The sequence below is a fragment of the Amphiura filiformis genome, chromosome 4, assembly GCF_039555335.1.
Source record: "Amphiura filiformis chromosome 4, Afil_fr2py, whole genome shotgun sequence".
Classification (NCBI taxonomy): Eukaryota; Metazoa; Echinodermata; class Ophiuroidea; order Amphilepidida; family Amphiuridae; genus Amphiura; species Amphiura filiformis.
Window position 1 is genome coordinate 49,702,717 of NC_092631.1, and position 13,744 is coordinate 49,716,460.

The following is a 13,744-nucleotide window of genomic DNA, read 5'->3' on the forward strand; positions in this document are numbered from 1 at the left end:
TCCATTGTATTTTACTATGTCTAAATAGCTGCCAACAGAATTGTGAGGGCATTAACTGGTATTGTTTACAATGAATAATATAAACTTATGAATTTATTATGAGCAATAACTAGAGGACAGGGCACAATGAGGACAGTGTTGATCATTTGGCTATTCCGGTCAGAACCATACACCCCTATGAAAGACATGACCTTCCCCTTCCATACAGGGAGTGTGAATTTCAACAAAAAAAATTCAAAATTCAAAAACTTCAGAAATGTACATTTTTATGACCATATTTGGAATCAGCATGAAAAATGCATTAAAATGAGTACAAACAAGCCTAGTATTGGTTCAGTAGTTCTTAAGATAGCTCTTGATATTTTGAGACAATATTTCAAAACTTGACCTTTTTCCGTTGAAGTGTATGGCTAGCATACAGAGCATTAATACCATGTCTTCCTTGGGGGTGTATGGATTTCAACTGGAATAGTTCATTTTGTTTGTTGAAAATAACAGGAAAGGTCATAAAATATTGTAATTAATTATTTAAACTTAGAATCTCAAAACAAAATTAAGATCTATCTCAAATTTCTGGTCACAACTTTGACTTTCATCAGCAGACTGGCAACACAAGTTCAGGATCAGTGAATTTTGTCTTTAGAATTTTATTTGAAAGAAATTTATGAAGAATAATATGCTGCACTGATAGCGTTTTGGATATTAATATAATAAAATTAACATTATATACGTTCAAAATAGAGAAATGGAATATGGCTTTTATGATGACATTATGATGATTATCTATACAAATAGCATCATAAGTTTGCAAAGTATTTTTTTCTCTTCAAATAAATAAAACATTTAAAGGTCATCATTTTATAAATAGACTTTTTAAGAAAAGATGTGGAATAATATTTCTCTGTTGTTTCTAACAATTATAATGATAAAAATGAGGAATAAGAGTTTTTTATTGTAGAATTTATGATGTAATCATGGCACAACCCTTTAATGGTTTAGTCTGTAACCCAACATGCACAACTGCTTTTCTTTGATTGGTTAATTATATGATATCATCATCTGAGTAACCAATCAAAATAAAGCTTTTAGATCTCTTAGGAATATTAAGTTTTCAGGGATGTAATCCCCTTTAGCCCCACTGATAATTCTTACCAAATCTCTGATTAGCTCAATACATTATATAGCCCTCTTTGTAACCAATCAAATGAGTTCTTAGAGGCTAATAATTTAAGCCGTATACCATAATGGGATGAAATATGAATAGTGTTACGTGTTCAATATAATATGTCATTGATATCAAAATTAATCATATTTCTAACATTTTTCTGTTAATTTCGCATCAATTTTTCTTCCACAGCATCCAGCATGGCAACAAGATAATGAGAACGGTCGCCTTATTGGTCACATGATCTTAAAGAAGAGTCACGGGGAGAGCGGACTTCAGGATTCCAGTGCATTTGTTGGGGTACATGTTGTAGGTGGTAAAATGAAAGAAGCTGGCAAACTAGGGGCCTTCATCTCACGGGTAAAGCAGGGTAGTATAGCAGACACTGTGGGACAACTAAGAGCTGGTTAGTATTGCACCCATGGACTAAAGAGATACAGGCGAACTCTAAACAGTCAAAGTCTCGGCATCGCCCGATAATGAGGGCCGATCGTTCCATAAAGTGTGACAGGCAAAACTGCTATGATCATACCGCGTATTTGAAAGGTTTTTCACATAAAGACGAAGACATGCACGGCTCTATCGCGTATACGCAACGCTGGTGTGATTGTTAGACATGGCACGATCAAATGATCGGCCCTCATAAATATGCGGGAATTCACAGCATACAATGCACAGGAACTTTGACTGTTGGAAAATGTCTGTATTAGTCTATGATTACACCTCAAGCACTGATCAATATCTATACCAGGGGAATTAGGCTTTTCCAATTCCATATGAAAGACGTGGTCTTAATCATCTACACAGGGAATGTGTAATTCAAATGGGGTTACCTGAATGGGTGATTCCATTTGAAATCTACACCCCCTTTAAGGTCATATCTTCTATAAGGGATGTATGGATTTCGACCGGAATAGCTAATTTTCATTAAACATGACAAAGGAAAATATCATGTGTGTGTGTCTCAAAATTCATTGTCAATATTGTATACATATTGATCAGTTACTAAAGTCACTGCCACAGTAGAACTTCAGTAGATTGTTACCATATTTTCTGCTCTTTTGAGTGTAGTAGAAAAGGTACATGTATCAAGCATCAATATATCATATTGCAAGGTTGGTTCACACTGGCGTAGAGTGGGTCATCCGATTGGGGGGGGCACGGGTCTGATTTTTCAGATCAATTGGGGCCATGTGCCCCCCGTTCCCCTATGATGCTACGCCACTGTTGGTTCAAGCAGGAACTGATTCAAATTGTAAGGTATAATTCAAAAGTTCCAGTTGTTACTTAAGAGTAAAATTGAAACTTGTTTTTCCTTCAAAGAATTACCCATACTGTTCCTTGCAATATATGTGTCACATGGGAGTGGCCCATTCAGATCACACCACCACCAAAGATTTGGCAAAATAACTTCCATAAAATCAGTCTGATTGTACACTGATGCAATAAATTAGACAAACTGGCCAGTGGCATGCGCAAAGGGGGGGGGGGGCAGGGGTCATTCAGGGGATTCGGGGGACAAACATCAAAAATTACCCCCTCACACTCCTAATCAGACTCCATTCAGGGGAACTGAACAACCTGCCCCCTCCCCAACTTTCAATGTGCTGCGCACGCCACTGAAACTGGCACTGGTGGTATAATAGGATTCTTCCAGTTGAAATCCATATCCCCCTATGGAAGACATGTTCTCCCTCACAGGGGGTGTAGATTTCAAATGGAGTCACCCACTCATATAGCCCCATTTGAAATTCACACTCCTGTGTGGAAGATAAGGTCATGTCTTCCATATGGGATGTGTGTGATTTAAACTGGAATAACCCAATACAAGTATTGTGTGTTAATTTTGAGGTTTAACCACAAAACCATTATATCCTCAGTGTAAATAAAAGCAGTCATGATATTTTTTACATTATGTATGCAAAAAATATGGAATTTGATGAGGCCCCCATTTACTCCATCTTATTTCTATAGAGGCAAAATGGGATGTAGAACAAAAAAAAATGGGATATTCCATTTGAAATCCACACTACCCCTGTGGAAGATTTTGGAAACATGTTCCCCAGATGGAGTATGAACTTTAAATGGAATTAGCACATTAGGTGGCTCCTTTTGAATTTCATACACCCTCTGAGAAAGATTCAACCTGAATCTTCCACAGAGGGAGGGTGAGTTTCATGTGGAGCTAACAAATGTGCTAATTCCATTTCAAATTCATACTCCCCCTGGGGAACATGTTTCCAAAATCTTCAACAGGGGGAGTGTGGATTTCAAGCAGAATAGTCCAATTTGGAGATCAGACTACCAATCCTCCTTTAAAGTTTGGATGTTGTTTCCATGACATTCAAGATAGCAATGACAAATTTGACTCATAATATGCATGAGTTATATCACACGGTACCACCATGTACTAGTCAGACTATGTGCGGATTATGTAACCTATAAAAAACTATTACAGCAGGAGATTCAACCACAAATCTTATGCTTCGTTAATATTCATAACTTCTATGTACCATCATGATGATGTCCGTAAGATTTGTCCTATAAATCAAATTTTAACATGAAAAATTTGTTTGAAATTAATGTATGAAATTTGATGGAGCAAACATTAGTGGCTGTATGGAATATACTGTATCAAGAAATTTTTACGAGGATTTTTTTGCGGATAATTGTGGAAACATGAATTTAAAAGCCCGCAATTTTCTATCTCTTCAATGTGTTGCTGTTTAAAGCCACAAATAACAGAAACAATATATTTTTTTCAACAGTTACAATCACAAAAAAATGAATAGCGCTAAAATATCCCATTATTTATGTGCCACAGGTTGATGAGTGAGTATAAGACAATACCCAGCTATGTACCTGCTGATAAAAACTACCATGGTATATTACTCATGCACCAATACATGTATTGGCATGGTATTTATGCCATATCATATAGCTGGAGGTTGATGTATGGCCTCTCTGAGTATAAATCAAATATGTACATGGTGCATGATGACAGCACACATTAGCATACATAGTACATGATGATGATGATGATGATGATGGTGATGATGATGACATTATGATGACGATGTATGGTGATGTGGTATGATAGCTACATTATAACATGTTGCTAGAATCAAATCAAGCATAAAATGTTGCTAGAATCCAACATTCAACATTATAGATTATAGAATGTTATCAAATTTGTCAACTCCTGTCCTTTAAGCCACTGTCTCCTTATTATAGAATGTGCTATCTACTGATGATATCAATATTTTACTATGTGCTATCTACTGATGATAGCAATATCTTACTATGTGCTATCTACTGATGATAGCAATATTTTACTATGTGCTATCTACTGATGATAGCAATATGTTACTATGTGCTATCTACTGATGATAGCAATATTTTACTATGTGCTATCTACTGATGATAGCAATATGTTACTATGTGCTATATACTGATGATAGCAATATTTTACTATGCTATCTACTGATGATAGCAATATTTTACTATGTGCTATATACTGATGATAACCATATTTTACTATGCTATCTACTGATGATAGCAATATCTTACTATGCACTATCTACTGATGATAGCAATATTTTACTATGTGCTATCTACTGATGATAGCAATATTTTACAATGTGCTATATACTGATGATAGCAATATTTTACTATGTGCTATCTACTGATGATAGCAATATCTTACTATGCACTATCTACTGATGATAGCAATATCTTACTATGTGCTATCTACTGATGTTAGCAATATTTTACTATGTGCTATATACTGATGATAGCAATATTTTACTATGTGCTATCTACTGACGATAGCAATATTTTACTATGTGTTATCTACTGATGATAGCAATATTTTACAATGTGCTGTATACTGATGATAGCAATATTTTACTATGCTATCTACTGATGATAGCAATATTTTACTATGTGCTATCTACTGATGATAGTAATATTTTACTATGTGCTATCTACTGATGATATCAATATTTTACTATGTACTATCTACTGATGATAGCAATATTTTACTATGTGTTATCTACTGATGATAGCAATATTTTACAATGTGCTATATACTGATGATAGCAATATTTTACTATGCTATCTACTGATGATAGCAATATTTCACTATGTGCTATCTACTGATGATAGTAATATTTTACTATGTGCTATCTACTGATGATATCAATATTTTACTATGTACTATCTACTGATGATAGCAATATTTTACTATGTGTTATCTACTGATGATAGCAATATTTTACAATGTGCTATATACTGATGATAGCAATATTTTACTATGCTATCTACTGATGATAGCAATATTTCACTATGTGCTATCTACTGATGATAGCCATATTTTACTATGCGCTATCTACTGATGATAGCCATATTTTACTATGTGTTATCTACTTGTGATAGCAATATACTATGTGCTATCTACTGATGATAGCAATATTTTAATATGTGCTATCTACTGATTTGTTTATTTGTTTGTTTACCCAGGTTGTTCCGTGAGGGACACATGCTAATCCATGGGAAATCCATGGACCGTTCCAAGCTCATACTAAAAAAAGCACAAGCCTGGATAGCCAGTGTAGGCTAATAAAATGCATGCTGGCCTAGATAGCTTTGATAAACAAAGCAAGAAATGGAAGAAAATAGCAAGGAAAAGGAGAAAGGAGAGAAGGCCACTCCCAAACACAATTGTACAATTTTACTCTTAGGCCTTACTTTGTGAGAAAGCCCCGATGCAAAGGCTTTATAACAATATTTTACTATGTGCTATCTACGTTGATTGTTGAGATCTGTTATACAGTTTTCATTCAGGGCTGCACCCCTCAGGAAAATAGTACTATTGACCTCACCTCAGGCCCATAGTGTTAACCAGAACTTCTGGTGGCAGTATATATTTGTATGCTATGTGCTGTGTTACTGCTGATATTTTACAATGTACTATCTACTGCTGATTAGCATTTTACATGTGCTATCTGGTGCAGATTGCAATATTTTTACTACTGATAGCAAAACATATATAAATACACCAGGTTTATAGTTGTTTTTTTGTTTAGTTTTTTTGCATTGTGAACATCATCCATCAATATCTTGAATATACACAGATACCTCATCTCACTCCACAATATTTTTTGTTCTTTTCATTTCTGCAATAGGTGATGAAGTTCTATCATGGAACGGCCATAATCTCCAGGGAAAGAACTTCAACGAAGTTTATGGCATCATCTATGATTCCAAAAGGGAACCACAAGTAGAACTAAGGGTAGCAAGACCTATGGGGTAAGTCTGTCTGTCTGTTTGTCCTGATTGGCTCTCTATCGGAAAATCAAAAAAAAAAAAACCAAAAAAAAACACCAAACAGCTGAATAAAAGTAAACTATTGTTTTGTAACATTTTCAACTTCATTATCAATAAACATAAATTGTGATTGTAATCAATATTGGGCTATTCCATTTAAAATCCCCACTACCCCTGTGGAAGATTTCGGAAACATCTTCCACAGGGTGGGTATGAATTTCAAATGGAATGAACACATTAGGCAGCTTCATGAATTTCATACACCTTCTGCAAAAGATTCAAAATGAATCTTCTACAGAGGGAGGTTGAATTTCGAATGGAGCTGCCTAATGTGTTCATTTCATTTGAAATTCATACTCCCCCTGTGGAAGATATTTCCCAACAGGGTCCGCATTAAGCAATTTTATTTGTGTAGCAAAACTGCTCACCAAATTTGGGAGCAAATGCTTATGAATGGTACAAAATTGCTACACATTCCAAAATTGTGTAGCAAATGAAGAAAATTGTGTAGCATTTTGCTACTGCTACGCACTTATTGCAGACACTGTTTCCCAAATCTTCCACAGGGGTAGTGTGGATTTTAAATGGAATAGCCCATTTGCGGAATGACTGCATGAAGACCTCACTGAAACTATACTATCTTATCATGCAAGAAAGTACACTTTCTGGTGACATTATGTTGTATACATATCATGTTCCATTCATTGAATAACCCATGCAGTATAGACCAACTCCCCAAGTCTTTGAAACAAAGCTATCAAACTGAGGTTACACAATGTTATTTCATTGTGCAGCTTTCTGAATTTGAAGTTAATATAAAAATTGGTGGTATGTTTGTATGTAGGGGTGCCTTTGTTTTTCCCACATATAGGGGATATTTTTGTATGTTGTAAAATTGTCAAAGAGTAACCCCCATTCTAAATATGTCGAAAAAGGACTTTTGACAACCCAGGATCTCTAGGGGTATAAGGTAGAAGTCTCCGATTAGGCAGGAAAAAAAACTTGAATTGTGTAAAAAGAACCACACCATTAAACTGCATTTTTGTTTCTGAGTTGGCCAATAATTGTCCCCAGTTGACACACAGTGCTTACAGTAGTTGGAGGGCGTACGTGTTGGCCGACAAACGAGGACACACACAAGATTTTTCACCCTAAACTGTGGACCTACTTCCAACCGAGGACTGTCCTCGGTCTCAAACTGCTGCAAAAGACCTCAAATGCATGATAGATGCTTTATACGTTATTTGCCTGAAACCGAGGACCACACGTGTAAAAACTACCATCCGCAGGGGTGATGGCTAAAATTCCGTTTCAGATTATACACAAAAAAATCCGCCATTTTAGTCCACGGTTAGGCGATGAAAACATCATACACACGTCCTCGGTTAGATAGCAAAACACAATGTCCACGTTTGGAGGCAAACACAGACAGGGGTGGGTCTGTGTGTGTCTGTTTGAATATGTTCATACATTCAGGCTCTGATTGAAATGCTAAAATAACATTTGAGTTTGGACTTTCTGACATGTTTCATATTAAAATAAACCATTTTGGCCCATTTATTTCCAAAGTAGACAACTTCTGGAAATATAGTACACATCTTTCTATTTTTGATATTTTGTCACTGGGCGGGAAAAACCTCATATGTACTTTTGGCCCTTGAACATGGATAAAGCCTTGTAGATGTAGAATTTATATTGAAGAGGTTGCTTCATCCATGTTCAAGGGCCAAAAGTACATGCAGGAAACAACTCATATTTACTTTTGGCCCTTGAAAATGGATAAGGCCTTGTAGGTGTAGACTTTATATTGAATTGTTTGCTTCATCCATGTTCAAGGGCAAAAAGTACATATGAGGTTTTTCCCACCCAGTGACGATTTGTTTTCTTGAAACTGTAATAAAGCAACTCTACAGCTACCACTTTAATAATGATGAATGAATTGCCTTGTATTTTTTTGGTTTATGCTGCATGGGTTATTGTCACAACACAGGAGCCCACTAATCAACAACACAAGACCTATGGTCCGGTAAGCATGCATCTTTAACTATCTCTACCTCTCTCTATCTCTCTCATCCATCCCTTGCTGATATCATAGCTCATTCTCGCAATCGGACGTCCAGGAATATTGTCAGCTTTGTCCCCTTTGCACAAGCGGTGCACGTAGCAATCAGCTTAGCAAAGGGGAATTGCACATGTGCACACCTGGTCTTATGTTGCTTTTCCCTTTTGTGTGATGTTAGTCCTACCAAGTGGAAGTGTATCATCAGTGGTAGATCCAGAATTAGGCAACAGATTTTTCTTAAGGGAGGGGGTATGAACGTTTGGACAGTATTTATTGTGGGACATTAGAGCACATCAGACATATCGAATTACATTCTGAATATGAAGAATGTCCTTCTGATATCAAATAATTTTCATTTTTTGAAATTCGCAATGTAATACACATTTTATGACAAATGATTAAAAATTGATATTTTTGATAGTTAACAGTACTTGAAGTAAACTTTATAAATCTGATGATTTATACTTAAAGTGTATGCAGGTGGGATGAAAAGCCGACGATCAATTGAAAATTTTGACCTTTCGTATTGAAGATATGGATTTTTTTCCCCAAAAGTGTGATGTATATACCAAAGAAAGTGCAGTGCTAACTAAAAGTTATTCCCATAATAAATAGTCAGCTTTTAAAACATCCCCAGTATCAAGATGAGGATATAGGGGAGAGCGGGGAGTGTTCGCCCTAGGGGCAGGTTCGCCCACCCCTTGTTTCTCAGCACTACGGCTATCAGGGAATTATTATTAGGATACAGAACATTTTCACTCCAAAATTGCATTTTTGCATATAATTTGACAATGAAAGTTGTCCATGAAATATTGTAGTTTGGATATATCCAGCAATGCCAGTTTTAAGCTTACTCAAATGATATGGCATGGAAATGTCTACATTTTGGTCACTTTTTTGTTGATAATTATGCGGGGCATTTATTAGAGAGGGGAGTTTAATAGAGTAAATACAGCATTATGATAAATATTCCCTTGTGTGTAACGTGGCATAGCTCCAGTAGATTAGCATGCCTGTCTCATAGCTGTGCTATCTTCAGTCTCATAGCTGTGCTATCTTCAGTAGATAGCACCCCGTCTCATAGCTCCTTTGAGGGTGTGATACCGATGACACTGTCTGCTTCTTTCATGATAGTATGTGATGTATATACCTAAGAAAGTGCAGTGCTGACTATCTATTTAAGTTATTCCCATAATAAATAGTCAGCTTTTAAAACATCCCCAATATCAAGATGAAGGTGTATATCATAGCTGTGTTGGATTTAGGCTTTTGCCCTAGGCTGAGCTATATTGAGTCCTGTACACCATTTAGTAGAGTTAGGGTCATAGGGTATACCAACCATCCCACACACTAGACATTTATATAAGCAATAAGTATGGTACAAGTATGATATTGTGGGGCAACAGAAAAGCTTAATGCCTAGACGATTTCTTAGTATATTACTTGACATCTCTCCCAGTCCACTTAGGTACTGTTTAGCGGGAAATTTTCACAAGGATTTAATTTTTGTGTTTTTTCGGTTAATTTTATAACCACAAATTTAAAAACCTGCTAAATTATTTTTGACCCATAGCTTAAAATGTCAAGCTGTTTAAAACCGCAAATAAAAGAAGCCATATACTGTTAATAATAAATTGCGAAAATTAATACCGTTAAAAGTATGCCACAATACAGTAGTGCTTTGCTTGCCATCAAACCCAACCACCCACCCACGTACATGTTAAAGCTGCTACTCCATGCAGTCTAGCTATAATATATAGCTCTATCTAGCTGTGCATTCACCCTAGCTAACCCAATAACCCATATGATGATTTTCTACTAATAGCCTACACATACTCATAATGCTTAACTGCATGACATGTACGCTGGCTAATTTGGCTGTTCCAGTTGATATCTATACACCCCCAATGAAATTCATGACCTTAATTACACAGGGAGTGTGAATTTCAAATGGGTTTACCTTAACGGGTGATTCCATTTGAAATCTACAACACTTGTGTTGGAGATTAAGGTCATGTCTTTCATAGGGGTGTGGATTTCAACTAGAATGGCACACTGCAACCCAGGTCTTATCGCAGATGCTATTATGCTTTAAGGCCAACTATATTACATGTTGCATGCATATTATATTAAAAGCACTTTTTATAGTAAAACAAAAATGAATATTTTGCCAGGTGTGAATATCAGTTGGTAACACAAGTATTTCTGTAGATTATCAAATCTGTACAATGCCTTTTCAGGATTGCCCAATTTTAAGCTTCCTCTGAGTCAAAAGAAAGATGATGTAAAAATATGAGCATTATGCTAATTTATATCAGGCCTACTATCCAGTCAATACACATAGTTTTGTCCAGAATATTTATAAAAAAACAACTCATTTTTGACTAGGGTCGACATGCGACTCATTCCCCTCGTTCATGTCACATACGACCTTTCTTCTGATATCCAAATCACCATTTTAAGGTAATAAGGGAGCAGCATGGCACACTGGTTAAGGTCTTTGTGTTTGGTGTGCGAGGTCCTGGGTTCAAATCTCTACAGAACAAAAAATCAAATCCGTTCTCCCCGTAGCTCATCTGGAAAAAGCGAGGCAGATGACTCATGATATAAGACCTCGTTATACAGTCGGTTCCGATCAGGGTAATAAGCCCAATTGTTGGCTACACTTGCCTGTCCTGTAAAAAATGCCCAAATCAGTTATCTATGGTGACCCCCTTCACCAGGTCACTTGTGCCTGGCAGAAGTTTCATCACCTAGATTTCAGTGAGCTGTTAATGCCTAGATGCCTGTGTGGGGGGATGAGGCTGTGAACCGGGTCACTCACCTTTAATGTTGCAAAACATACAGATTTTAAGGTTGGTCTGAACCCTGGAATTATGGAAACTTTCGGGCCTCATAACTTCTAAATTGTTGGTCTAAAGTATATAAGTGCACCGTGTACCATTAGGGATAAATCCTAGGTTCCTATATCAGTAGGTAGGGTCATTTCCATTACCCGTTTTTGTATAAAACATTAATAAGAAGGATCTGGAGTGAAAATAATTAGGGGCTTCTTTTAGAAGATACATTAATAGTCAACGGGGCTTTTAAGAAAATCTACACATGCACACAGCCAAGCATTATGAGTGTTGAGTGGTAAACTGTGGTCTTGTCCTCTGATGGTTGATGAGAATTAGATCATTAATGATAAATGTGTTAAGTGGTATACTAGTTCTTTTAGAAGGGTGCAGTCATTGACACCTGTTTGGCCTAGATCTGAACCAGCACTGTAGTAGGCTATTCCAGTTGAAATCCATACACCCCCTATGGAAGATATGATCGTAATCTTCCACACAGGGAGTGTGAATTTCAGATGGGGTTACCTGAATGGGTGACTGCATTTGAAATTGGTACCCCTTGTGTAGGAGATTAAGATGATGTCTTCAATAGGGGGTGTGTGGATTTCAATTGGAATTGTTAAATGTATATGATTTGCTCATGGTGAGTGCTTCTATCAAGCAATTTTTTATTCACCCTGAATGTTGCATATTTAAGAAAAGCCACATGTAGTGTTTGTAGCTTACCTTTTAGTAGCTATTAAGAATACATTTCTAAATATTACATTTCTAATACCCATTGTTTTGGTATGTCTGAATCCTACATGTACACAAATCCTATCATGCAAATGTTACAAAATATTTTATAATAAAATGGTTTTACTTAAATATTATTTCTGTGAAAGTTAATACTCTGGGTCAATTGCATTTGAGCTATATATTGGGTTATTCCATGTAAAGTCCACACTACCCCTGTGGAAGATTTTGGAAATATGTTCCACAGGGGGAGTATGAATTTCAAATGGCATTAACACATTAAGCAACTCTATTTGAACTCTGTGGAAGATTCATGTTGAATCTTTCTCAGAGGGTGTATGAAAATCACACAGAGCTGCCTAATGTACTAACTCAATTGAAATTTATAATCCCCCTGTGGAAGATATTTCCCAAATCTTCCACTGGGGTAGTATGGACTTTAAATGGAATAGCCCATTATGGAATAATGAGTAATACAACAACAAAGAAGTAACAAAGATATTTCATTAATAGACCTCTTTTTTTGTTTCTTGTTTTCAGTGGGAGTGATATAATAGATGTAGCATCCAGAGAAAAACTAGCTCAACAATACAGATCAGCTCGTCCTGATTCCATCATGAAGCGTTCTAGTCAAAGTAAGTCATTGCACTTGATATGAAAGTGTTACAGTAACCATGGTAACACAGTATCAAGCTTTTACCTTCTTTGAGTCAGTGACATAGTGGATTGGGCTATTCCAGTTGGAATCTATATACCCCCTGTGGAATACATTCAGGTCATGTCTTCCATAGGGGGTGTATGTATTTCAACAAGAATGGCCCATTTGATTGATGCAGTTGTTCTTCATGGACATTGGTATGCACTCTTTGTATGTGCATGTAATACCACAGTTTTTACTTTATATCTGTGATTCATAACTTCAACAACTGCAAACTTATGCTCAGTGACTCTGGGAAGGGAAAGCACTATTATCAACATGTGGCTGACAAAGCTACTGGTAGTTGTCAGTGGTATACCAAGCAAAGCTACCGGTGGTTGTCAGTGGCATGCATACCAAGTGAAACTGCCAAGTGTTCTGGCTGCTGACCCCCTACCACAATGATGTTACCAGGACAAAGTGCATGAAAAATGTGCAGTTTTTAAAATATTGTTGATTTTGACCTAAAACAGACCAAAAGCCTCTATCTCTATAGGAAGATGCACCTCAATTTTGTTCTGGTATTTCAGGGGGCAACTTGCTTCCCATCAGCTGGTAAGCCACTAGTACATGCAAGTTAGCACAATGAATATTATAACATCTCAGAAGATTTATAATCCATGGATAATGCTTTTCTATGTGGAATAAAGCATGCACTTGATGCAATACCATTGAAACGGCACAATTAATTTCCAATCGAAAAGTGTTATGCGTGGATTAAGCACTATATGGAGTAAGATACTTCATAGCACTTGGAAAAAACACATTATGACTCAAGAAATTGATGTCTCTGACAATTTTGCTATCTACATTGTAGGTGCTGATACGCAATTGCTTATGAGAATCCAAGTGCTTATATAACGGGTACTGCAATGATGAGTGCAAACATTTAATAAGACATATAGATGCTTGAGAACTTG

General features: G+C 36.4%; 1 protein-coding gene across 1 annotated transcript in view; it reads left to right on the forward strand.

Annotated features, from left to right (window-relative positions):
• Window positions 1-13,744, forward strand: part of LOC140150241 (uncharacterized) — a gene marked incomplete at its 5' end in the record, with an annotated part of 102,873 nt that overhangs the window by 23,515 nt on the left and 65,614 nt on the right. The window contains 4 exon segments of the mRNA XM_072172246.1: window positions 1,358-1,571; window positions 6,352-6,475; window positions 8,484-8,519; window positions 12,668-12,762. Of these exon segments, the coding sequence (XP_072028347.1) occupies window positions 1,358-1,571; window positions 6,352-6,475; window positions 8,484-8,519; window positions 12,668-12,762 (469 nt within the window).